Source organism: Pithys albifrons, chromosome 14 (genome assembly GCF_047495875.1).
Source record: "Pithys albifrons albifrons isolate INPA30051 chromosome 14, PitAlb_v1, whole genome shotgun sequence".
In the NCBI taxonomy this organism is placed as follows: domain Eukaryota; kingdom Metazoa; phylum Chordata; class Aves; order Passeriformes; family Thamnophilidae; genus Pithys; species Pithys albifrons.
In genome coordinates this window covers 16,359,918-16,383,620 of record NC_092471.1, presented here as the reverse complement: position 1 = coordinate 16,383,620, position 23,703 = coordinate 16,359,918, and the positions used below count along the sequence as shown (strand labels likewise).

At 47.0% G+C, this 23,703-nt stretch overlaps 1 protein-coding gene across 3 annotated transcripts in view; it reads right to left on the bottom strand.

The window, feature by feature from the left end:
* The window catches only part of MED12 (mediator complex subunit 12), a 36,469-nt gene that overhangs the window by 3,053 nt on the left and 9,713 nt on the right, over positions 1-23,703 (bottom strand). For 2 of the 3 annotated variants that reach the window (XM_071569044.1, XM_071569045.1), the window contains exons 10-41: positions 22,837-22,973; positions 21,899-22,030; positions 21,381-21,507; positions 20,537-20,766; positions 20,036-20,116; positions 18,977-19,150; positions 18,602-18,746; positions 17,559-17,677; positions 17,262-17,405; positions 16,363-16,526; positions 16,088-16,219; positions 14,967-15,194; positions 14,623-14,767; positions 14,226-14,346; positions 13,466-13,567; positions 12,656-12,769; positions 12,208-12,371; positions 9,006-9,185; positions 8,773-8,844; positions 8,324-8,484; positions 8,073-8,234; positions 7,879-7,990; positions 7,576-7,665; positions 7,013-7,122; positions 6,378-6,513; positions 5,944-6,105; positions 5,028-5,405; positions 4,547-4,697; positions 4,154-4,359; positions 3,619-3,699; positions 3,191-3,408; positions 2,446-2,602 (exon numbers count right to left, since the gene is read on the bottom strand). In XM_071569044.1, coding sequence (XP_071425145.1) covers positions 2,446-2,602; positions 3,191-3,408; positions 3,619-3,699; positions 4,154-4,359; positions 4,547-4,697; positions 5,028-5,405; positions 5,944-6,105; positions 6,378-6,513; positions 7,013-7,122; positions 7,576-7,665; positions 7,879-7,990; positions 8,073-8,234; positions 8,324-8,484; positions 8,773-8,844; positions 9,006-9,185; positions 12,208-12,371; positions 12,656-12,769; positions 13,466-13,567; positions 14,226-14,346; positions 14,623-14,767; positions 14,967-15,194; positions 16,088-16,219; positions 16,363-16,526; positions 17,262-17,405; positions 17,559-17,677; positions 18,602-18,746; positions 18,977-19,150; positions 20,036-20,116; positions 20,537-20,766; positions 21,381-21,507; positions 21,899-22,030; positions 22,837-22,973 — 4,835 coding nt within the window. The remainder of the gene's footprint in view (positions 1-2,445; positions 2,603-3,190; positions 3,409-3,618; positions 3,700-4,153; positions 4,360-4,546; positions 4,698-5,027; positions 5,406-5,943; positions 6,106-6,377; positions 6,514-7,012; positions 7,123-7,575; positions 7,666-7,878; positions 7,991-8,072; positions 8,235-8,323; positions 8,485-8,772; positions 8,845-9,005; positions 9,186-12,207; positions 12,372-12,655; positions 12,770-13,465; positions 13,568-14,225; positions 14,347-14,622; positions 14,768-14,966; positions 15,195-16,087; positions 16,220-16,362; positions 16,527-17,261; positions 17,406-17,558; positions 17,678-18,601; positions 18,747-18,976; positions 19,151-20,035; positions 20,117-20,536; positions 20,767-21,380; positions 21,508-21,898; positions 22,031-22,836; positions 22,974-23,703) is intronic. The other variant, XM_071569046.1, reaches the window with a different exon arrangement.

Genomic DNA, 23,703 nt, shown 5'->3' with positions numbered 1-23,703 from the left:
TGCAAGATGAGGTATTGACAAATGGCAGGAAGAGAACTCACAGTCTACTGGTCATTACCTGCCAATTACTAGGAGCAAACAAGGTACAAGAATAGAAAGCAACTAAGAACTCCAGAGGCTGGCTGGCTCATCTCCTGCCTCCTAGTTAACATCAATACTGACTTCACTGAGTATTTGTCTGACTCAAATTCTTTCCAAAGGTATCAATAGAGCTCCTATAACCTCCCCATACATTGCACTCCAGGTCACATTTACTCCTACTTACTGGAGTTTTCCCTAATCTCTATCCTGAATCTCATATGTTATGTTTTAAGGCCATTTCTTTTCCTACAGCTGAGGCGTAAGAAGAGATAAGGGGGTTTTGGTTGTTTAAGATAAAAAATTCAGGGACTTATTTCTCCTCTTGTCTTTGCCTCTCTAATGCAATGCCCAGCTATTTCAGACTTTCCTTCTCAGTCATATCCCCCAACTCTTCGATCCATTGTGCTGCCCTTTCCTGCCAGTCATGCCAGCTGGTGTTGCACTTCAATAAAGGGATGCAGATAAAACTGGATGCAGTGCTCAAACCCAGATGTTTGCAAAACTAGAAGAATATTCAGTGTGTTGGAGTCAGAATACACCCAGAAATCTTAAAGTTTTTTCATTTCTCCCAATTTTCAGACAATTCTCCCATATGCCAATGTAGGTTTTCAGTCTCTAGATCAAAAGAATAATTTCTAGCAGAAACAGAAAACTACTAATAACTACATAACAACCCACTACAGTGATGGTAGGTACAGTTCCCACAACTGGCTCAAAAGGGCAAGGTTCAAACTTTAAAAACAGACTTTCAAAACTCTAAAAACAGACAAAAATACAATCAAGAGAAGGGACAGTATCTTATGAAAGAAGGTTAGAAAAACTTGAACAGAACCTGCAAGTGGTCCCTATGAATGCACTGGGTAAACATCAGAGAGAAAGAACAGCCAGTAAATAGCAGGGCACAGTGGACAATAAAATTCATACAAGAACCAGTTACAAACACATTGAGGCTTGGATCAAGGATTCAAGACAAAGGGAGTGAGGTTTTAGAATGGCCTTTTCAGCCTCCACCTTAAACCAGTTTGGTCACTTAGGCTCTTGAAATTGATCCTCTGACTTGGGTACACAAGAAAGCAGATGACTGTCTAAATGAGCCAGGACACCCCTCCCAATTTCATGTCCTACCCTCTTGCAACACCTGTCTACCAACCCATGCAAGACAAACCAAAAGGCCACCCATCCTTTTGTACAAGTCACTGCATCATGAAAGTTAACTCTAGCACCAGGAGTCTGTTCTACATCTAGCATGGCCCTGTTAACACAGAAACAGGGGAGATCTTGGGTATTCCACCTTTGTGGAGTTTTTAAGCAACCAAGCAAAGTCAGCTAAAAGCTGAAGGTATACATGAAGTTACTGAGCTAAGAGAAGTGTTGCAATTTGTCTGAGGCATGTTCTTCTAAATATGAGTGATGGAGAATGCTAAAAGAAACCAAGTGAATAGTAAGGGGGTGCTACTCATCAAAAGGGCTAGAAGTTGCTGACCATGCTAGAGGCGGTTCTCTTGTCCAGTACAAGGCAGCAATTCTCAAATACTGCTGAGTGCAGCTCTCTGCAGGAGCCACTGTCTCTCTCAGACCACTCTCTGAACACAAAGACTCAGCACTCTGTGCCATGTGAAGCTTCCCCATATTCCACAGGTTTCCTAGGCCTTGTCACAAAGTATTGGATTCACCAGTTAAACTTCTGTGTTTCCGTCAATTCAATACATTTCTGTAACTCCAAGAAATTCATCTGTATTACATGTAAGTATTTAATATTCAAAAGACCATAATGCAAATCCATGGAATACTTATATCTGTCAACATATGCCTATGAACTTCTTTGAATCTAGAGAGTTGGGTCTAACAGGAGACTTTGGATCCATTTTTCACCATATACTGTTAGAAATGGAGTACATGAACTGATCCATACAGATTTTCTGCCACTGGAAACTGCAAACACCACTTACTTTGATCTTGAGAAATGCAGATATGCCCTGAAAAATGATCTTGAACAACTTTATGTGCTCTTGTGTGAGCAGGGGCATTTTCACTTTGCTTCTGGCTCCAGCTACACTTCTGCAACAGCTAACTTTCTGCACAATCTGTTGGCTCAGGTGGAGCAAGGAGAGGTGGGATAGAGGCCACAGAGGCCTGAACAGACCATTACTGATATTAAATTCCTTTTAGCTCATGCTGGGTGACTGGCACAAGGCAGTGCAGCCAGTGCCTCCATCAGGAGTGGGCAGGTCTAAGGAAAGCAGAATTGCCTGTTAAATTACTACAGACAGCCCTGACATCCTGACACACAGGGGCAAGAGTGAAGCAGCTCTGTGCAAGCTTTCTCCAGCTCCAGCAGCCTTCCTCCTGTCAGCAACCACTCACCCTCAGCATCTGCTGTTGCTGCTGCTGCCTCAGGTACTGCTGCTGCTGCTGGTCAGGAAGTATCTGGCTGGGTCGAATTCCTGAGGGGACTCCTTGGGGACCCAAATGGTTCATCCCACTCATCATGGGGGTCTGCTGTATTGACTGGTGAGGAAACCTGCAAGAGAAAAGGAAAAGCTCACGGAGTAAAAGATTCATGGGCAGTCAGCTTCTTTAATCCAAACACAACTTCTGCCATGGACAAGAAGACAGCCCAAACAGCCCCCTGCAATCCATGCTGTCTGTCTGCAGAGAGGTAGGTGAGGGACATTAGGGCCTCTCAAGGGTTTAATCCAACCTCTTTTTCTAAAATCCTTAAGTAACAGTCCTCATCCCACTGTTCTGCATGGTTTCCGTGCTGGATTTATGCCTGCTCAGGAGCTACGGAAATCCAAAATTTAGCTCTTTGATGGTGATCCACTGGTTAGATTTGAAAGCAAAACTATTACTTTACCAGGTAATTTTTATCATACTTCTCTATTCTATTTTTCTGTGAATGCTCACACTGTTTCCTGCCTGTCTCTCTGTTTCTTCCCAGGACTGAAGCTGGATAAAGATGTTCCTCTGAGGGTGCAAAGGACACAGATGCTGCATAACACAGCATGGAGAATGGGGTGTTCACAGATTGCTGTTAGGGTTGTCTAAGCAGAGCAGGGAAGCCCTTGATTAAATACAGCTTACTAATATCCCATAGGGCAGGAGATACCTCTGTGTGTTGCTCAAGGTGTGCCCATAGCCAGGGGCCTGCTGGTGCACGTAGCCACTTGGTCTCTGCTGCATCTGTCTAACAGGATCCACTAGAGCAGGATTAGAGCTGGGGTGGGAATTCTGATAGGGCTGGCCAGAGTAGGTAGGAGGTACCATCGTGCCTGACTGGGAGGGGTGCTGCTGAAGGCCTATGTGGGAGACGTAAGGAGTGTAACCCTGAAATGAAACAAAACACCTTTTTCAGTCATGGGGTAAGGTAGAAAAGAGAATCTGGAACACAGAACAACAGCCTCCTGTAAATACTGTTACAAGCAAGCTCATCGAGGAGTGAGAAGAGCCAAGAGCCTGCAGGATTTAGCAGCAAGAATGAAGCTGCTGCCCTGTACTGGAGCCAGACTCCAGTCCTACCTGTGAATTGCCACTTACCTGGGAGGGCTGCAGCGCTCCATAGGATGGGGTTGGAGCCATCTGGCGCACAGGCTGCTGGCTCATTATGCCCTGGCCCTGCTGGAAGGCAACAGAGAAACGCTTTTTCCAACATCTCCAAAGGGCAAGAACACTGCTGCTCCCTCCTCAGCAGCTCCCACCAAACCAGACAAGTACCTTCACTGCTTAGCCTATGAGGTTGCTGCACAGTAAGCACATGCTCATGACTTCTGCCTCACCCTGACCTGGGACAAAGAGGCCACTAAAAAACTTGCCACCTCACAACCAGGACATGTCCCTCTCATTGCCCAGAGGCCACAGATGCCCCAGAACACCTCACTGACTGCCTCCCCCAACTGTTTGTGACATGGGCCCACAAAGCAGGTGGCACCAGAGGAACAGACACGAGACAATCTTTCTAGAGCAGACACAGAGACAGGGTTGGGCAGTTCTGGCTAACAGGGACAGCACCAAACAGCTGAGGCTTGTTGTACACTGCGGACCCAGAAACAGCAAGAACACAGCTCTGACTTACCAACTTTGCTTGAAGCTGCTGCCTCAGTATCTGTCCCTGGGATACTGGAGGCTGCTGCCTGTACACTGCTGGCTTGTAGGAGGGGTCAATGCCCATCATGCTCCCCATCCCTGGAGGCAGCACACCACTGTATGGAGGTCGGCTCTGAACCAGTTTTCCCAGTGGCATGCGTACAGGTCTGTAGGATGTATCCAGGCGAGGGCCACCTGCAAGCGGAAGAGAAACAAGCAATAGGTGCACCTCATAGCTCCAGAACAACTGTACATAACTGTATCTAGAAACGACAGGCAAAAGGACAAAGTGTAGGGGCCTGCATAGGGCCATCTCACAGACGGGGTTCTTACAAGAGGTTCACAAAGAGGTACAATATGCTCAACTCTCCGGTGCACCTACCTGCTGGAAGAGGCTGATTCTGGGCATAGAGACCCACTGGTGATGGCCCATATGTCAGCCTCGACATTGTGCTTCCTGACTGGTGATGCAAGAGATCTGTAGGCATACCCACTCCATAGGAAACCACTCGGCTAGGGCCCAACACAAAATCCTGCAAAGTCAAAGGAATAAGAAATATCAATAGGCACTGGGAATTCATGAGTGGATGAGGAGTATGAAAGGGTTGCAAAAAGCACCAAAGGAAACCTGGGATGCTATCTGAACCCGGACAGCCTCCTTCCTTCCCATCAGGGATTAAGAAAATGTTTGCCCTGCCCCAGGCTATAGACCAGGACAGAGCTCCAGCATTCCCAACTGAGAGGAAACTATCACATCATCACCATTATACCACTCTCAGGCTCCTCAGGAAGACACCAGGGAGTGTTCTGTGACTAGGAGTGGTGGACAAAGGAGGTGCACAGCTGCTGGACACTCCCATTACCTCAGTTTTGCTGGCAGATTGATTGCGTTTCTTGGTTTTGCTCTGTTTCTTCTTGCGTTCCTCAGTAGAGGCAGCAGGATTGGAGCTCGTTTTGTCAGCCTTGGCTGGTTCTGCAGCTTTCTTCTCTGGCTCTAAAGCCACAGGTGTCGGAGGCTCTTCCTCTTCCGGGGGCAGTGGCAATGGCTCCAGGTAGTAACTGCGGGGCTTGGGTTTCAGATGTGTGTGATACAGGAGAAGCCTCTGCTGCTCCTCAAATCTGGACACCTTGCGATCCACCCTGACTGTCCCAAACCAGCCCCAGGAGAGAGGGGCTGAGTGCTTCAAGCCCTCAAAGAGATCCCAAGGGGAAATCTTCTGCTTCGTAGAGACTTGTAAACCCTTAAAACCAAGAGATAAGAACCTCTAAGTTCCTGTTGTTGTTCCTATGAAAGTACAGGAAACTATGCATTCTTCAGGCTCTACTGCAGATCTCTCAGCAAACAGCCTGAGCCCCTACCCTAAAGGTCCTGGCTCTTGCAGATGGCAAAGCAGTAATTTCTAAAGGCCTTCATCAACAACTGCTAGTCTCCTTCATCCCATTTCTGTCAGTCTCCTGTACACTGGCACTGCCCAGTAACTTATATGACAGGGATTATGTTTGTTTCTTTATGCTTTATACAACCATAGGTACAAAACCAAAGTTTGATTAACATTTCAGGCCACAGCAGCATGTATCACCAAGCATTAACACCCAGCTATGCCCTTCTTGGACATGGCTATGTGCCAGCTTGTCTGTGTGCAGCCAGCCACTTCAAGCCTGTCAGGGAACAAGGCACTGCACATAGATGCCTCTCAAGCTGTGCAGACTCAAGGCATCAGAGGACAAGGTGACACCTGCACTCAGGAGCTGTGACACAGACAAAAATGCTTCACTTACTTCTTTCTTGAAGATGGAATCAAAGCCAGCTATTTTATTGCCTTTAGTGTCAATGAGGGATCCCTGAGGTTCACAGGTGATGACATCTCGGGTCTGCTTGGGAAGTGGCAGCAGCTGTCGCACCTTCTCCAGGCTGTCAGATTGCCGGTCCCCCAGCTCCTTCTACACATGTGGAATAGAGAAGACCTGAAGAACTGCTCAGGAAAAGCCATTCAAAGCCCACCTACGCCTCTTCTGGTATCAGCCTCCATCCCTGCATTACACCTCTCACCTTCACACCCTTCAGCCCTACAGAGTCATAGGGGCCACCCTCACTGCTTCATCTAAACAGCAGCAACAGCACAGGTACCATCCATGACACAGGCAAATCTGCACAGCTGGACAACCACAACACAGCACACTCTGCTCCCCACACAGGACCTGGTGTCCCTCACCCTGAGTTTCTTGACAAGATTCATGTACGCCCGCTTGTTCTCCTCCATGCTGCCCTGAGAAATGCTGGACATATCAGCAGCCAGGGTGCCGTTGATGAGGACACTCAGCATGTCCAGCACAGTGGTGAAGAGCTCACTGTTGGTCAGAGCAGAAAGGTCAAGGTCACCTGAGAAGCTGATATAAAGCCTTTGCCATCAGAGCAAGACCAAACATCATTAGATTGTCAAGAGTACTGCCTACAGTCAGAAGTGCCAGTCTTCAGACTAAACTCCCACACTAATCCTCCTTTTGCTTATACACCACAGGGTGTTCCCACTTGAGTTAAAGTGCAGTATCACAGAAAAAGACTGGACTCCTTTCTATCCATTCAGTGTCTCTAAGAAGCTAGTCCAGACTCAGCTCTCCCCTGCATATCTCTCTGCATCCGGAAAGCCAAGTTCGCTCTGGACATGGCAGAGAACTTGGATATTAGAACCTAAGTTGTGGCCTGCTATTGCTCCAAAGTCTCTTTCAGCTACTACAGTACTTCTGACAAAAGGTCTAGACAGACAGACAGCTAACATGAGACATGGGGCCACGCTAGCAACTGCCTCCCCTGGGAACTGTATGGATGAGAAGTCAGCCAGAAAGTTACTTGTTTGACTGCATGTCCACAGTGCCACTGCTGATGATGTCCAGGAGAAGCACAGCCCATTCAGTTGTCTGCTGTGTACTGCGCTGGACTGTGTCAAACATTCCCCCCACCTGGCAAAGAAAGGGAGTTTAGTCACAAGGCCCCAAAACCCACTGAGATTTAAAAGTGAGAAAGGAGCTTAAACCAGAGCTTAAAGGAGCTTAATGCCTACTGAGAGCTGAAGGAGTCTGCTGTCAGCAGGACAAACCTCAGATGCACACAGTAGTGCTGTGGACTCAAAAAGCATTGAAATGGGAAGGCACATCTACAAAAGAGAGACCAAGTCTTTGGATTTCATCCTGATTAAACAGAGCAAGGGAGTTTATCCATGCACCCTGTCATACTCAGGGCTCAAGACCTAGAGGCAGCACAAGTGTCTCTCCTACTTCCTTGCCTCAGGACATATATAGCCCCTCCAATGTGTGTATGTTCCAAAAAGAAAAAAGAAGGAAAGAAAAAAAAAAGAAAAAAGGCAGACAATTCTTCACCCCATATGGTTAAGCTCTTTTTCTGCAACTGCTCACCAAATTCAGCCGCAGTTTCAGGGCCTCATGCATCAGCTGTTTGGCTTTGCAGTCATCTTGGTACTGATCTTCCCGCCAGTTGGTAACAATCTAAGAAATACAGAAGAGAGAACAGAGCTCACAAGCTGTATCCTGAAGCTTACAGAGAGCGGCTTGTGCTACTCACTCTCCAGTGACTCAGAAATGGTCAAGCACCCTACACCAAACAGGGTAAGAAAGACAACATCCTGAGGCCACACCCAATAGCCTGCCTGTTGGAGGGGTAAGCCCCTGAGGGAAGTGAGGGGAGAACAAGACACCTACCTGCTGAACCTGACTGTACAGAGAGGTGAGAAGGCCTTCCCGCTGCTCGTCCTGTCCTTTCAGGCATGTCAGCACCAGTGACAGGAATGGCTGCTGGCTCAGGAGGGACATACTGCAGAAAGAACAGAGGAGCTATACTGCCAGGCTGGGGGATCAGCACAGTGAACACTGCCTGCCCCTTTCCCTGGACTCACCTCTTCTGCTTCTGGCGGTCCCGCTCCTTGCGGGACGATGATCCCAAGTGTTGTCCTTTCTCTAGTTCTTCTCCAGCAGCTTTCAGCACATGGCCCTGCACGGATGTTGGAAGCTTGGCAATCAGAGGGGCCACCAGCCACACTCCTGATCTCTCCAGGGAGCTGTGACAACAGGAGAGAAAAGCAGCTTGCAATCCAACTTATAATTCAGACTCATCTACAAGGGAGCTGCATGGTGGCTCTACACCTACCTGAGGATGGGTTTGGATTTGTTGCTGGCAGGTGTAGCACTTGTTGAGCTACTGATGCTGTTGACTCCATTACCAGCACAGCTAGCAGAGCTGGTCTCTGCTGACTGCTGGAATACCTCAATGGTGGCCTTGGCTATATTTTCTAACAGGGAGTTCATCTCCTGGAGATAGGAAGGAAAAGACAGCCAAGTCCTTCTCTGAGAGCACCCACTGATGGAGCTCGCACATTTCAACACAATACAGTACAGACCCAGTTTGTCGACTTTCCCATGTCTGCTGCTCTTTGGGTCTTGGTCTCATTATTTCCTTCTCAAGTTTGACTTTCACAGGCCTGACTCCCTCATTGCACACTTTCTCCCTGTTTCCACTTCTGCCAGGCCACTGCCCCACCAATTCACAAGCAGCCACTTCACACACCCCTGTATGGTCCCCTCTGAGCAGAAACTCACATTGTTTGCTGTCTGTTTAATCATGAGCTGCAGCTCCAGCGAGGATTGCCTCATGGTCCACTGGTCCAAATTCTGCAACACACACCCCACACTTCATGTGAGTCCTTGCCTCAGATCAGACTGCATCAACCCACATCCTCAGCTCGCACCATGCAAAGTGTCAGACCCCTCAGAGGGCTGCATTTACATTAGGCAGTTACTAGGACAGTCTCACATTCTGCCAGGAGCTGCACCTGTAGGATGCGTTTAATCCTCTGCCGCTGAGGATTTTCTCCTTCCTCATTGTCCAGCAGCCGGTGTGGATAACAAATCAGCTGCATCAGCCTCTGGGCCTGTGTGCTGCTCAGGACAGGATCCTGCAAGTCATTGCTGTCTTCACAGAGGGACTTCAGACATCGTTCACCTACCCACTCCTGCAAGATGAAGGCAGAGTCAGCACAGTCAAACTGATGCCTGATTCCAAACCAACGCCCCTGCTTTCAGTCTCAGAGAGATGTATGGAACACATCAAAATCATAAAAGCCTCATTAGTATGCAGTTATGCCTGATAATCATTTCTCTTCATGAACTGTACTATCCTGATTCAGCAGGCATCAGGCACAGCACAGCAATCGGAACAGAGGAAACATCAACTCTGACAAGTCAGCAGTAGTGAAACAGTAGTTGCTTTCTTTTGATAAACTATTGGTGTGATTTAACAGTACACAGTCACTGCCACGTCCAGGCTCCATCAACACTGCCACTTGGGCTCAAAAGATCAGAAGGGATCACTTAAAATTGTTTGGTCTATTTCCTGAACAGCAAAGCTCTGGAGCTATCCTAAATTAGGTAACTCAGGGTTGCAGCAAAGGCTAAACCAGAATATGTCTTAAGGGAAAGCACACGCCTTAATTTTCACATAGTGATGGAAAACACACTGCCATACTTAGCAAAAGTCAATTACTTTACTTCTCAAAGTCTGGAAACGAAAACGACTGACTGGCTGCAAGCCATTTACAAAGTCACATATCATGAGAAGGGAGACAGAAAACTATTACTGTCAGCCTCTCAATTCCAGTTGATGCTCCCCAAATGTATGATAATATTAAGGGCAGCAGTTTCCAAAACAAATATGAGGTAGGTACTTCTTCACACAATTTACAGTTAACCTGTAGCATTTGTTAGTGTAGAAATGTTTCATATTTAAAATCAGGCAAATTCATTAAATTAAAATCAACAGAGAACTGCTATGTAAGCACTTCTGCAGCTGCAGAGCAAGTTTGCTCAGAGAATTGTTCCATTGAGAAGTGACAACCAGAGAAGAGACAAGGATCCAGTTCACCATGTGCAAGTCCTGATGCTACACCCAGAAAGCTGGAAAATCCCTCAGCAGTGGACAGCACTCTAACCACTAAAGCACAAAGATTGAAGAGGTTAAATCTAGTTTGAAATTCTTGTGAAACCACAGCCTAGATCTTCAGCTTCATCCCAGATGAAGTTTCCACTTTGCCAATACATGTAGTTTGGTGTCCTCTCCAATGCCCATTGCATTTCTTCCCACCAGTGTTGCTACATCATAAGCTCTTTAACTTCTCTTCCTTGCCAGGGTAATAAGCATATCCTGGGGAAGACGTTTTTATCACTTGCTCAGCTTCCTACAACAATTCAGATTTCATCTCTGATCCACTTTACTGGTATAATTAAGACATGCTGGAGGGAAGGGATGCCATCCGGAGGGACTTCAACAGGCTTGAGATGTGGGCCCTATGAGAACCTCATGAAGTTCCAGGTGGGAAAGCTGAAGGTCCTACACATGGGTCAGGGCAAGCCCAAGAACAAGTACAGGCTGGGCAGAGAATGGATTGAGAGCAGCCCTGAGAAGGACTTGGGAGTACTAGTGGGCAAGAAGCTTGACATCAGCCAGCATGTGTGTTGGCAGTCCAGAAAGCCAATTGTACCCTGGGCAGCATGTCAAAGGAAGGGATTCTGCTCCTCTGCTTTGCTCTCATGAGACCCCCACCTGCAGTGCTGCATCCAGCTCTGGGGTCCCCAGCATAGAAAGGACATGGACCTGTTGGACTGAGTCCAGAAATCGTCATGCAGATGATTAGAGGAATGGAGCACCTCTCCTGTGAAGACAGGCTGAGAGAGTTGGGATTGTTCAGCCTGGAGAAAAGAGAAGGCTCTGGAGAGACCGCAGAGCACCTCCCAGTACCTGATGGGTACATACAAGGTGACTGGAGAAGAACTTTTCACAAAGGGATGCAGTGATGGGGTATTATGAAGAAATTCTTTACTGTGAGGGTGCTGAGGCCCTGGCACAGGTTTCCCAGAGAAGATGTGGATGTCTCATCCCTAGAAGTGTTCAAGGCAACACTGAATGGGGCTTGGAGCAACCTGGGATAGTGGAAAGTGTTCCCACTCATGGCAGGGGGGTTGGAACTAGATGATCTTTAACGTCTTTTCCAACCCAAACCAATCTATGAATCTACAAAGAAATCTTTAAATTACTTATAATCTGCTCCTTTTCCTCATCCCCTGACTGCTACTCCCTGCTGTACACACACCCACATAAGTTTATCTACTTTGAATCCTTCCTATGTAGACTGTGGCCAGCAAGGGAACATCTACTGTAAATGCTACACTCAGACTTCAGTAACATCAAGTATGTTGAATTTATGCCTGTAAATAGGTGGCTCCAGTTCTTCTCTGGTAGGCTGGTAACAGTGCTGTGTAGCAAGCCAATTACTAAACAACAGCAGGAGGACAACACACAGCACCAATGTGCCGGGTTTACACACTGGTAATACAAAATAAAGGTTTCAAATTGTAACACTGCATCTTTCCTGTTGACAGAATAGACTACCAAGGCTAAGGACACCCTTCAACAACCATTTTCATACAGTATATGGTAGCATCCACTCCACTCAGCAACTTCATTAGCCAGGTTTCAGCTCCTCAATTGTCAATTTTCCATAAAGGAACAGAAATACTGGTGCTGTCAGATTAGGCTGTGCAAAAGGCTTTTGCTGTTGTTCCCTTAATTAACTAAACAGGGTAATGCAAAGTCCAGGGATACATTAACAGCCTAGCTGCAAGCACACTTAGGCTGCATTCTGAGACACCATTTATCACTTCAACAAACTGTCTTTCTTTGCTGATCTTTGCCTCCAGCACACACTCAGCATCCCAATCCCCACACTCCCCTCCCTGGACATGCCCTGCACTGCTGCCAAAGCAAAGGGGATGTGCAGCCCCTGCATACTGCAATTCTTGACCAATGCTTGCCTCTGAATTTTACTACTACTAATCAGAGCCATCACATGACAGAAACATTGCAGGCTCTTCACTGATCGTTCAAAGAAACACCTGCCAAACCCACCCTGCAGAAAGGCATTTACAATATATTCATCTGCAGAAAGGATTAGGACACACCTAGAGATGGGACAGACTCACCTGTTGACATATACTCCTTAGTACATACTTGGCATAAATATCCAAGCTAGCTGTTTCTACAGTTACTACCCGACCACCAGCCTTCCTGGTGCCCAGCTCATCATCCATGAGATCATCAACACCTCCAGGGTGGGAAAAGCCAGAGCCCTTCAGTTCTGCATCTCCTACAAGAAAAACATAAATGTCACTTAATCAACAATGCCAACCACAAGGCCTGACTCAAAAAACACCTCAAGCTTTTGTATACTCTCCCTGGGATCAATTACCTCTCTGCAGCCAAGAGATTCAAAGCGTGTTTAGAGCAAAACCAAAGGGCTACAGACAAGCCACATATTCACCGGAATAGATCTCTTCTGGCCTTCTGTACAGCCAAGACATACAATACAGAGCTTTTTTCCCACTCCCCTGACAAACATTCTTACAGGTTCAGGCTGAGACAGGTACACACCCAGAACAAAGACAGCCTTCAGCACTGCAAAGACCGCTCCGTCCACAATACGGTTCTGGGAAGCTGCCAGTAAGTGACGGTCACAGGAAGAGCGGATTCCCACCGTGGGTTTGTCTGCAAAGAGGACAAAGGGAAAGGCAATACTCAGCAGGAGAGAAAGGCACAGGCTCCAGAGCTGCCTGAGTTATATGCCAGCGAGTGCCATAACATCCATCTCAGTGAATCCCGAGGCCAGTTCATTTCCTAACTGTAACATGGGGTCTATTTCATTTAGTTTCATGAAGCATAGTGCCAATCACACTGTGACAACTGAACCATGAAATTCAAATGGGGTGCAGTGCCTATGTCATGAACTCCAAGCTCCACCAGTACCCTAAACTGAGAATACAGCCTGGATTTAGAAATCTGAGCTATCAGGATACTGATGAGGAGCCAAGAACAGAGCTTCCTGGACTGCTTCCATCATCAGACAAAAACAGAGTGCTGTAGAACAGCAGCTTCTGGCACCAAGTTAAGAGGCTATACAAAGCTCAAGACATAAAAAAAAGAAGTGATCATTACTCTAATGGCTTAGTGACAGCAAGGCCACCTCTACTGGCTGGTTTCCTGCCTCCAAGAGCCTTCTCCCCAACGTGCCTGGCTACCATTGCATGATATAAATGGAAGGATACTGTTCTTTGTCTTCTGCAGAATGCAGCCTATCAGGCTTTGCCTGTTTTATTCAAAGCCAAGTAGGGTCTAGTATCTTTCTTCTTGGGGTCCAAGAGCCTCAGTACTTTCACAATAAGGGTTCTACATTCATTCACTTACTGCCATCTTGCTGGCATGGGTTCAGCTGCGGAGTCTTGAACAGATGGAGTAAAATCCGGCAGGTCAGACGTGCTCCTGGTTCTGAGTCCTGTTCACTGCAGGCTATGTAAAGAAAACAGCCAACTGAGATTTCTTAAGCACCAGGATAGCTGACTCTCAATCCAAAAGCTATTCACAGTGCACTGCCCTGGAGCAGCCAGTTGAGAAGCTGCAGCAGTCTTATTGTATTTACAAATATGGAGCATGTGTAGCAATTAACATTCAAGTGAGCAAATCCATCAGTATTATCCTCAGTGACATGCACTGCATTCTGCTTGCTCCAAGTTCACCCTGTCAAGAGTATGGATGCTGCAATCCCCAGGGCAAAGCTGGGCAGGCTGGTGGCAGAGTCAAGGCAGTGACCCAGGTGCTGTAGGCCCAAGTGGTCAGCCAGCTGCTCTAGCCAAAATGCCAAGCTGAACTGTACCATCAATGGGAGGTGCACTGCTGGAGTTCAGAGCTGAATATGCCAGTCACACAGTGCTTACTTCAGCTTACACACAAATTTGGGAGAGCAAGGCTCCAAAAACCCTTAGTACAACCATTTTATGATAAAAATCAAAAGGCCAGAAACTCTCTAAAGCATCACATTTGATTCTGAAGTATAAAAGAAGTACTGGAGGCATGCTTCACAGCTATGGGGTTCATAAAGTATCCATTAAAGACAGGCCTGTGGGTCAGAACTGAGATTAAGACCAGCTTTGTACAGAGATGCACTTACCAGCATTGAGGAGCGAGGGGATAGCGGCACAGCGAATCAGGTCCTCCAGCAGCAAGCACTGCCGGGCAATGAGAATGGCAACAAAGGTGGCCAAAGAATCATGGAAAGATAAGTCACTGACCTGGAAGAGAGGAGATCAGCCAGTGATCACAACAGCCTCTACCTCATTCCCTCTGTCAGCAATTCCTCAGCTTGCCTAGGAGCTGGGGGGGTAGAAGGGCCCATAACCCCTGGTCAATGTCTGTGATCAGCCCAGGCCGCAACAAACACCGAAGGCAGCCCCTTTCCCTGCCCTCAGAAGACAAAGCCTCCATCCTTTGTTTATTTTTGCCTTCTCCCAAGGGATCCCTCCACTCCTGCTTCAATTCCTTTTCCCCTTTTGAATGTTTGCACTTGCATCAACATTGCAGAGGAGATCATTGAAGCCACAGGTCCCATTATTGGAGGAACAGCACAAAGCTTTGAGCACACCCAGCCACTCGGCACTTAGAGACTTGCAGTAGCCAGTTAGCTCAGCACACAGGATAGCAATGTCGTTCACCCTGTTAAATAAATAATGAAAAAAGCAGAGGGTCAGCTTTGCTACTCATGCATGCCATCAGGTCAGCGATTCTTTAAGGGACCCCAGTCTTTGTCCTCCTTTTTCACACCCCAAGACAACCAGTAAATGGCTACTGGCTTTTTCACTCTCACCTAAAGATTGTATTATCTCAGGAGAACCACAAAAGTTCTGCCTCTCACCTGTCTGGATCGTGGTGTCCCACACACACGTGCATAAGTGCATTACAGACGAAACTGTAGCGGTTGGCTGGGTTTTCATTGAGGCTCTTGCCCAGGTTGGTGTATGTAAAGTTATGTGCAGAGGGATTTTCGATAGTGTCAATCATGAACTCTGGTTCCCATAGCATGTTGGACTCAGATGGCTCAACATTGCAATAGATTGTGTTCTTCACCTTGGAGCAGAAGTCACTAAACCGAACAGAAAAGAGATTAGGAACACAAAAACTCAGCTGCCACTGAACTCTGGTAAGCAACAACAAACCCTTCCTGGGCAAGGACATGTTGAAACTCACAATCACTGTGTACCAACGAAGACTCTCCCATTTGTCATTTTCTACTCATTCATTCCTCTTTGTGCTTGTATTGTAGGACATACTGAACATTCAGTTTAATTTCCATACCAACCAGAACTTTACAGGGTTTCCATCATTCCCCTTCAGTACTCCTCTTCTGTGGGGAGGAGATTCACTTTCTCATAAGTAACTAATTTCAAATGCCTGATAAACTATCCACTCACTCTCCTTTGGGCCTAACTCCATTACATGGAGTTTATTGCCCCAAACCGAAAGGCACAGTTGTATCATAACTAAAATGGTAGCCTAATGGTGCTCTCTGGTCTGTTCTCCACTCCTTTCCAAACAATATATAACATTTAATTTGCTTTCTGACTGGTACTGTACACTATAATGACATTTTTAGTTGTCTGTTACCGCTCAAAGATCCTTTATCCAAACGGTAGGATTACTAGGGAGCAGAGAACAACCTTTAGGATGAACTGCTTAGTCATCAGTTTGGCAGGAACAGAACTCTCTATGTCTATACCCTCTATGAGTGGGTAAGTAGAAACCTGTGGAGCAGCAGAGGACTACTGAGGGCAATTTACCAAAACCAATCTGATGATCTAAGAGTCAAGATTACCCACTAAGTCATTATGGCCTGTCAAACAGGCCACTAGTCAGAAGACTTCAGGTCCCCAATAGAATATCTCAGGGACAATCCCATCAGACAAGATCACAATCAAAGCTTAAGCCAAACCGCTACACTGGGTAGTACCCATTGCATCTCACCTGCTTCAGACTCACCTAAAGAGCTCCCCAAATTTACTTTTGAGGTGACTGCAGGAGGTATACAGGTCGTAGAGATAGGCCAGGATACAGCGCTCTGCTGAGGAGCCATCCGAGCGGTTCATGCCGTGTTTCACTACCCCACACAGACTGTATAGAGACAAAAAAGGGACCTGAATCCTCAGACACAAAGCTGCCACCTATTAGGAATGACACAGATACGTCCCCGCCCCTTACAAACCCCCAGAATACACACTGCTTCCTTACACACAGCGAGGGGAAGACACCCTTACCCTTCGAAGACCTGAGCCATCTGGTCCTGGTTCAATATAAGGCAGGAGTGGTAGTGCCGCAGCACAGCCACGATGCACAGGCACAAGCTGGTGGTATAGCTGCCAACAAGGTCGGAGGATTTCAACAGCAGTTCTGCCTCCACCACGCTCAGTTCATTCAGCAACTGCACCCAATGACAGAAAAACCCTTCAACAGCCACAGGGGTAAGGTATGGTCAGAAAGGGAGGAGGCACACCAAACCCACAGCCTACAGGACCTGCCAGGAAAGGGCTGCCAGGCACTTTCTGCTTAGAGAACAGCTGGCACCCCATAAATGCCTCAGGCAGTACAAAGGGCTGTCAGGGCTTGGGTGTCAGAGGGTGATTGGGATATGGCAGCAGGTAGTATCAACCAGCTCATCTGGTAGTTCTGTCCTGCATACATCTCACTTGCCTATCTTTTTCAGGCTAACAGCCTCAATTCCATCAGCAAGGCTTCAAGAGACACCTGGTACAGGCTGCAGAAACAGCAACACAATCTTAGCAGGATCCAGAAGGCAGCTTGAGCTGCCATGTGCCAAGGATCTTTCCAGGGGAGCAAGGTAGGCAAGGTGCCAGAGACAGACAATCCCCTTCTCACTCAAAACAAGGCACTGCTGCAACCAGAGATGCAATGCAAGTCCTCTGGAAACAAGCCCAAAGCCTCTGGAAGAATAATCCTCAGAACAGAACATGTAGGACTATCTGCCACAAACAACCTATTCCTAACAGCTGCACCGAGAAGCATCACAATGACCACCTAAAACTGACCACCTCCATGACACAGGTCATGATGCCCAGAGCACTATCACAGAACAGATTTGCTGCCTTTCAGGTGGATGAAACCCTTCCCAGGAAGCACCTGAGCACACTGCCCTTACCTGGATGGCAAAGTCGATAAGACCACTGATATTGAGCGAGTACTCCATCAAGTCAAATATGAACTGTACATGCTGTACCAGAGGCAGGTGGTAGGACATTCCCAAAGCAAAGCTGGTGATCTGTTCCAAGACATTGCGAGATACCTGCAAGTACAAGACAACACTCAGTACTACGTCCCCTTGCAGAAGTCTCTCAGTGGGCCCATGTCTCTTTTTTCCCTCCAGGAAGCTGCTCTCAGTAACACAAAGGGACACAGTAAGGACTCAAGAAGGACAGCAGTCTTCAGATCTGCCTACCTGAGATGTGACCTGGTGCTGATCAAAGTGAGAAAGGTGCTGGAACTTTGCAAAGATATCTTCAGCTGTTGGGAATGCTTCTGGTTTGCTCTTTTTCCTCTTCTGGCCTTCCTCTCCACCTATCAAAGTTGAGAGGATCAGAAAACGGTATTAGGCTACCTTCCTCACCAGAGCACTAGACATCAGCCATCAGATCCTCCCAGTCCTTTAGAAAGACCACCCCCTGACATGCAGCACAGCCAAAAGGCCTGAGTCACAGACCTTAAGTTGATAAGGACCATCTTGAGCTCAAAACAAACTGCTGAGGAAGGAATCCCTGACCTAAGAACAACAGCAGGGCTAACATGTAGTCTATCCCAAAGGTAGGTACTCTTTGGAGCACCTTTCTCTCTTAATTTAGAGGTACACCTATTCCCTGATGAGAACAGGCATTCTGGACTGGAGGTGTTCAGTCTCAAAATTTGTCAGAGCACTCTACCTCTTAAAGTATCATCTTTCTAACACATTTCAAGTTGCCTTTCAGGCATCAGAGTAAGAAACAAAAATTGTAGGCAGATTCTCAGCTGATGGACATCAGAGGCTTTCTCTTGGTTTTAACACAGCTATCTATATTTCCTACCCTATGGACTTACCACGTGCCTGAAGCATAATGGCATGACACATTTAACCAAGGCTTTGCCAAACGTGCATAGGAGGCAAAGCATTTTTTGCTTCCTGTGCAAGGATCTAAACGCAAGAGCTAAAGAAAATAAAATCTGAAAAGTCAAAGTTCTGGACAGGGTCTTGTTATGAACCCTGTATGACTCAATTCTCATGTGAAGCAAAGTTCAATTAAACAGATTTGTCAGCAGGAAACTCATTGTCTTACTTGTCAGTTACTATGTTTGAAAACAGAGCACCATTTCAGACTCTCATTCACTAATAGCTCTTACCAGACATTGCAGATTATAAAAAATCTTTTCACTGTGAGACTCCACAGAAGAAAGCCAGCTAAGTGGAAAGATGCTCCCACTTCAGAAAGCAGTATCTCAGGCTCTACTAACCTGTCTCTGCAGTGCTCTTTCTGTTTAAGACTTTGAGAATGTCTTTGGTTATTTTCTTGATCGTGTGCCGAGCATCATCTCGTTGTTTTCCAACCCCAAAAAGAACTACCAGCCTTTGGTTACACTCGTGACTGCATGACTCCTCCTGGGGAACCAGAAGAGACAGCTGCATTAGCAACTACAAGGCCAAACACTCTAATCTTGTTTCACATCTGGATCTCTTTAAGGACAAGGAAAGCTTCATCTCAGAAGCTTCTCTGGGAGTAAGCAAGAAGACATCCAAAAAAGCATGACTGCTCCTTATCCACCCACAGCAGGGAAACAGCAGCCTGGTGACAAGAGCACAATGAGAGCAGTTACAAGCAGGTCTTGTACCTGAGGAATAGGGAAGTGTGTTGCATACTGGATGTGCCGAGGCTGGTCATACAGGGATGCAAGCATTCCTTCCACAGACTTGTCCTTCAGCAGAGGCTTTGCTTCCTTTTCAGAATCTGGTTTTTCAGGGGAAGGGCTGGCTTTAGATTCACAATGCATTGGTGGAGAAAACATCTAGGGAGAAGTAAGAAAAAGAAAAGGTAGTTAAGGAGCATGGTCATGCAACAGTAAAGACTGCTGAAGGAAGACACATCTGGTCAGGCCTAGAAAGGAGCAGGAAGAGGGAGGAAGGGATGGCGAAACCTTCAGTTCTTAGGGCAATGACCAAGGCAATGTGCTAAGAGATAATTCCCATTTCTGCTTCTGCTCCGTGTTGTACACTGAGGTAAAAACTATAGGAAATAAATAACTATGGCTTAGAATTTCAGGAACAACCACTTCCCCAGAAGAAGCGAGGATCCAGGGAAAGCCATCTAGCTCTGCACATCACACTTGCCTAACACATACCTTGAAAGGCCAGAAATGGCTGGAAAAATGTCGGTACTCAAGAACTTTTAACAACTGCAAGTTATTTTTATTACTGAGTGCTTCACAGTGTTCTGCTGCCATGAACTATGCCCACAAATACTCTGAAGAAGCATAAACCTAAAGAAATACTGAAGGTAACACAGTATGATGACAGCAGAACAGTATTTTGTCCCAGAGTTAAGAAAGACCCTGCAATAGTAACTGGTCACTCCCAATTTCCTGGTGCTATCATGGTCATCCATTTCCCATCCACTTCCAGGCAGCCACTTCCTACCCTGCCCCAACACTGGGCTGGCAGTGGCCAGAGCATTGAGAGATCCCAGGAATGACTGGGACTTGCTCTAGTCTGATGAACACCAATATGCATAAACAAGTTTTATGGACCTTCTACAGTGTCAGCTGCCTTATAATCCAGCCACTCCCAGTGTATTGCTCTGCAGTAGAGATACACAAAATCAAGGCACATGCTGTTCCCGGGCCCACAACTACATACTACTAACTGAGCAGCAGGAATAAAAAGCAGGAACATACCGAAAAGTCTGTCTTTTCCATGTCATCAAAAAGCATGCTGGGGTTGTGGTCGATGTCCATGGGCTCTGAAAGGGCTGGGTCCTGGGAACAGAAAGAGCAGCTTTACATCTCTGTGATGCACCAGGGAACAAGAGAGTATTTGTTGACTACAGCACTTGATGTCCATGCTGGAAAGTGACAGCAATGTGCCAACACATCCATGGTGCCTGGCAAATTGGAGCCCAATACATTGCAAAGATCATGGACAGGCCTCACACAGCAGCTCATGATATGCTGCTCTGTTTCAAACAATGCAAGATTTTCCTATTGACCCCTTTACAACCTGAGGTTCTTTCCAGCCACTGAAACTGAAATGCTCAGGAAACAGGCTGTGGGAAGGAGGAGCAAATGTCACTGGTACATCCTCCAGCAGGCAATAGCAAAGAGGCTGCAAAGCTGGTGAAAATGGGCAAACACAACACGGAGATGTGTACAGGAGGGCCATGGTGCTTGTGCTCTCACCTCCAGCTTGATGCCACTGTTCCCCTCTGCCTCCTTCCTGTCGTGCTCCTCAGTAGGGTCATCGAAGGGTGAGGGCGGACGAGGCCCATGAGAATCCATGGCAAGATCACCCCGGGAGATGAGTGTGCACATATAGATGTTGTGAGAGAAGACATCATGTCGGATTAGCTCACAGAACAGCAGCACCAGGTTAAAGAACTCCACCTTCTCATTTTCCTTCCCAGGATCAGCTGAAAAGACAACACAGTCAGGGCTACCAGAGCTCTTCTGCAACACTGAGCAACACGAGCCATCTAACCCAGGGTGAGGGAAAGCGTTTCCTGAGATCTCATCACAAGTGACTGGTACACAGCTCTGAGATTACAGCAGGGACTAAAACCAGAAAGTCCAGTTTCAAAAACTAGCAATTAAGTCAAAAGCTCTCCAGTGTCACAGCCTAGAGTCATAGGACTTTAGCCTGGAAGGGCTATTCCTGGGTGTAAAAACAGTTGCCTGCAACATTCAGAGCCGTTTAATCAGTTTGCAGAACTTCCACTGAAAGACAACTCCAGAGCTTTGTCACTAGTTAAAATCCTTGCTCTAGTTCTCAGCCTGAAGTAATTCCTGACTAAGCTATGCTCATCCATCCTTGGCCAATACTGTTAACAGAAGCACTTCTGCATTATCTTTCTGTTATCTGGCCCTGCATTTTTGCTCATTTTTCTCCCTCCAAGGTAAGCTCTGGATTGGAAGGAAGCCAGAGAATTTGAACACACTCAAGACCTACACACAACAGCACACAAATCCAAAGTTTGCAGTGGAGGGAAAGCTAGAAACTGGGAAACTGTAAGTTCTTATTACATACTTAGCATAGGAGCTTGAGTGTCAAGGAACTGCATAAGGACATCCTGAAAGACAGGAGCGCTGGCTGCTGAGAGAGAGCCTGAGGAGATGGAGCCCTTCTCATCCACGACTTCAGAGTCGCCACATCTCTGCAGAAACAGAAAAAAGTACCGACTGCTGACACAGAGGAGAAACTCCCTACCCATAAACCTTGAAAAAGAAGTCTTCAAGAGACTCTTTCTATCTTGCACTTGAAGGTAAGCCACCACACAGGTTTCTGTGAGCTACTTCACAGTCTCCAAGTATGCTGGTGCTTCTGCACTGCAATCAGTTGTCCTTGCGTGTATCCAAGAAATGGGATATGCACCATCCCACAAGCTCACTTATGACCTACACTGGGTTACGTGGAGCAAATACCATAACTAACAGCACCAGTGACAAGAGACATTGTGCTGATCAGCCTTTGCTGTTTAGTGTAACCATAGTAAGGCAGCCTCTGCTCTCCTCTGCCGCTGAGAGTCTTCCAGAATACAGACTTACCTCGGCCTCTATCTCTGCTTGACGCTTCTCCAGGAGTTTGGCCACCACCATGGCCCTGTGGCGTCCAGAGCGTTTGTAGCTGACAGCCCACTCACACAGCAAGGCCACCACTGCATCATCATCCGGGGAGATCTGTTGAGATACAAGCATTGCAGTGAGAACCTGAGCCAAACAGCAGGGGAGAGCAGACAGAACAGTGAGTTTACTTCTAATAAAGCACAGCCCATAGACTGCTACATTCCCCTCTTCCTAACAGGGAGGATGGATGTTAAGCTAGAACCCTCTTGCTCTGACTCCACGCAACATGAAGTGATCCATAGCCCCTGACAAATCTCCAGACTCACTATGCTTCAGAAAATCATCTCTCTTCCAGCAGCACATCTATGGAGTACTAATCACAGCACTGAGTGAAACACAGCTTGGATAGCATGATACAAAGTATGCAAACAGGCAGTGCTACAGCTCATGTCCAGGAACCAATGCAGTAATGGTTGCACTTTGGTCCTGCACCTCACAAATAAATCACCTCCCAGACCAAGAGGAACCTGAACTGTGAGCTCCCAGACTTCCAAGAAACAGCAGCCAGTCCGGACCTTGACCAGGCTAGTCATTTACTCCTCTGAGACACATAACTAGTCTTTATCACCAGTCTGGTATCCAGACTGATGTCTTTCATCAGGAGACACTTCTCAGCTGTGTGAAGTCTCTCAAGCTTACATGTATTTGTTAGCGCAGACTTTCTAGAGCACAGACTCCCCCTCTCACTTTAGTACCTCCCTAACAAGGCTGCATGAATTCCTTTTCAATGGAGATCACATCTCTTGGCCAAAGGCCACTACCTAGTCAGCTCTCTGCAGACACAGGACAGTAACAGTGGGATATAAACAAGAACATAGCCACGTCCAAGACCAGGGCCCAGCAGCAAAGTCCCAGGGCACCTCATGACTGTCTTTAGTTGGACCCAGCCCAAATATCCTGTTATACAAGGAATCCAAAGAGTTGCTGAAGTCAGATCTTTCAAAGCTGTGACTGTCCAGAACTTCTAAAGTGTGCAAGACACGGCCAATAGTGAAACCTAGAAGAGAACAGAGAAGAGAAATGCATATTTGGCACCTGGTACAACAGACTCTAGGCAACACCAGATGTTGTTTCCAAGGTCAGAAAGGCCTACGCCTCATATCAAGACCAGCAGGGGGAGATGAAATTGCAATGTGTAGTACAAGGGCAACTAAAAGGGACTTCAGGGCACTGGGACTGTATGCATGGGATTCTGGAACACAGGTTGTCTCCTCTTCTATCCTTCCAGTTGCAATGACACTGGAAGAAACAGACGGACCCAGACTATTAATATATGGCACCATGGCTTGTGTCACTGCCAAAATGCCAGGTTTTTGGGGATATGTACCATCCCACAAGCTCATTTATGACCTACATTGGCTTATACAGCACCAGGCACGCTGGACTGTTCAGTGTATGAGAAGCTGGTTGGACAGTCACATCCAGAGGGTAGTGGTCAAAGGCTCAGAGTCCCAGTGGACATCAGTGACAAGTGGTGACATAGACAAAGACCAAGTGCACCCTCAGCAGGTTTGCAGATGACACCAAGCTAAGGGGTTTGGTTAATGCTCCTGGGGGGTGAGATGCCATCCAGAGTCACCCACACAAGCTCAAGAAGTAGAGCCATGGGAATCTCATGAGGTTCAACGAGGCCAAGTGCAAGGTGCTGCACCTGAGTCAGGGCAATGCCCAGTATCAGTACAGAATAGGGCATGAACAGATGGAGAGCAGCCCTGACAACAAGAATT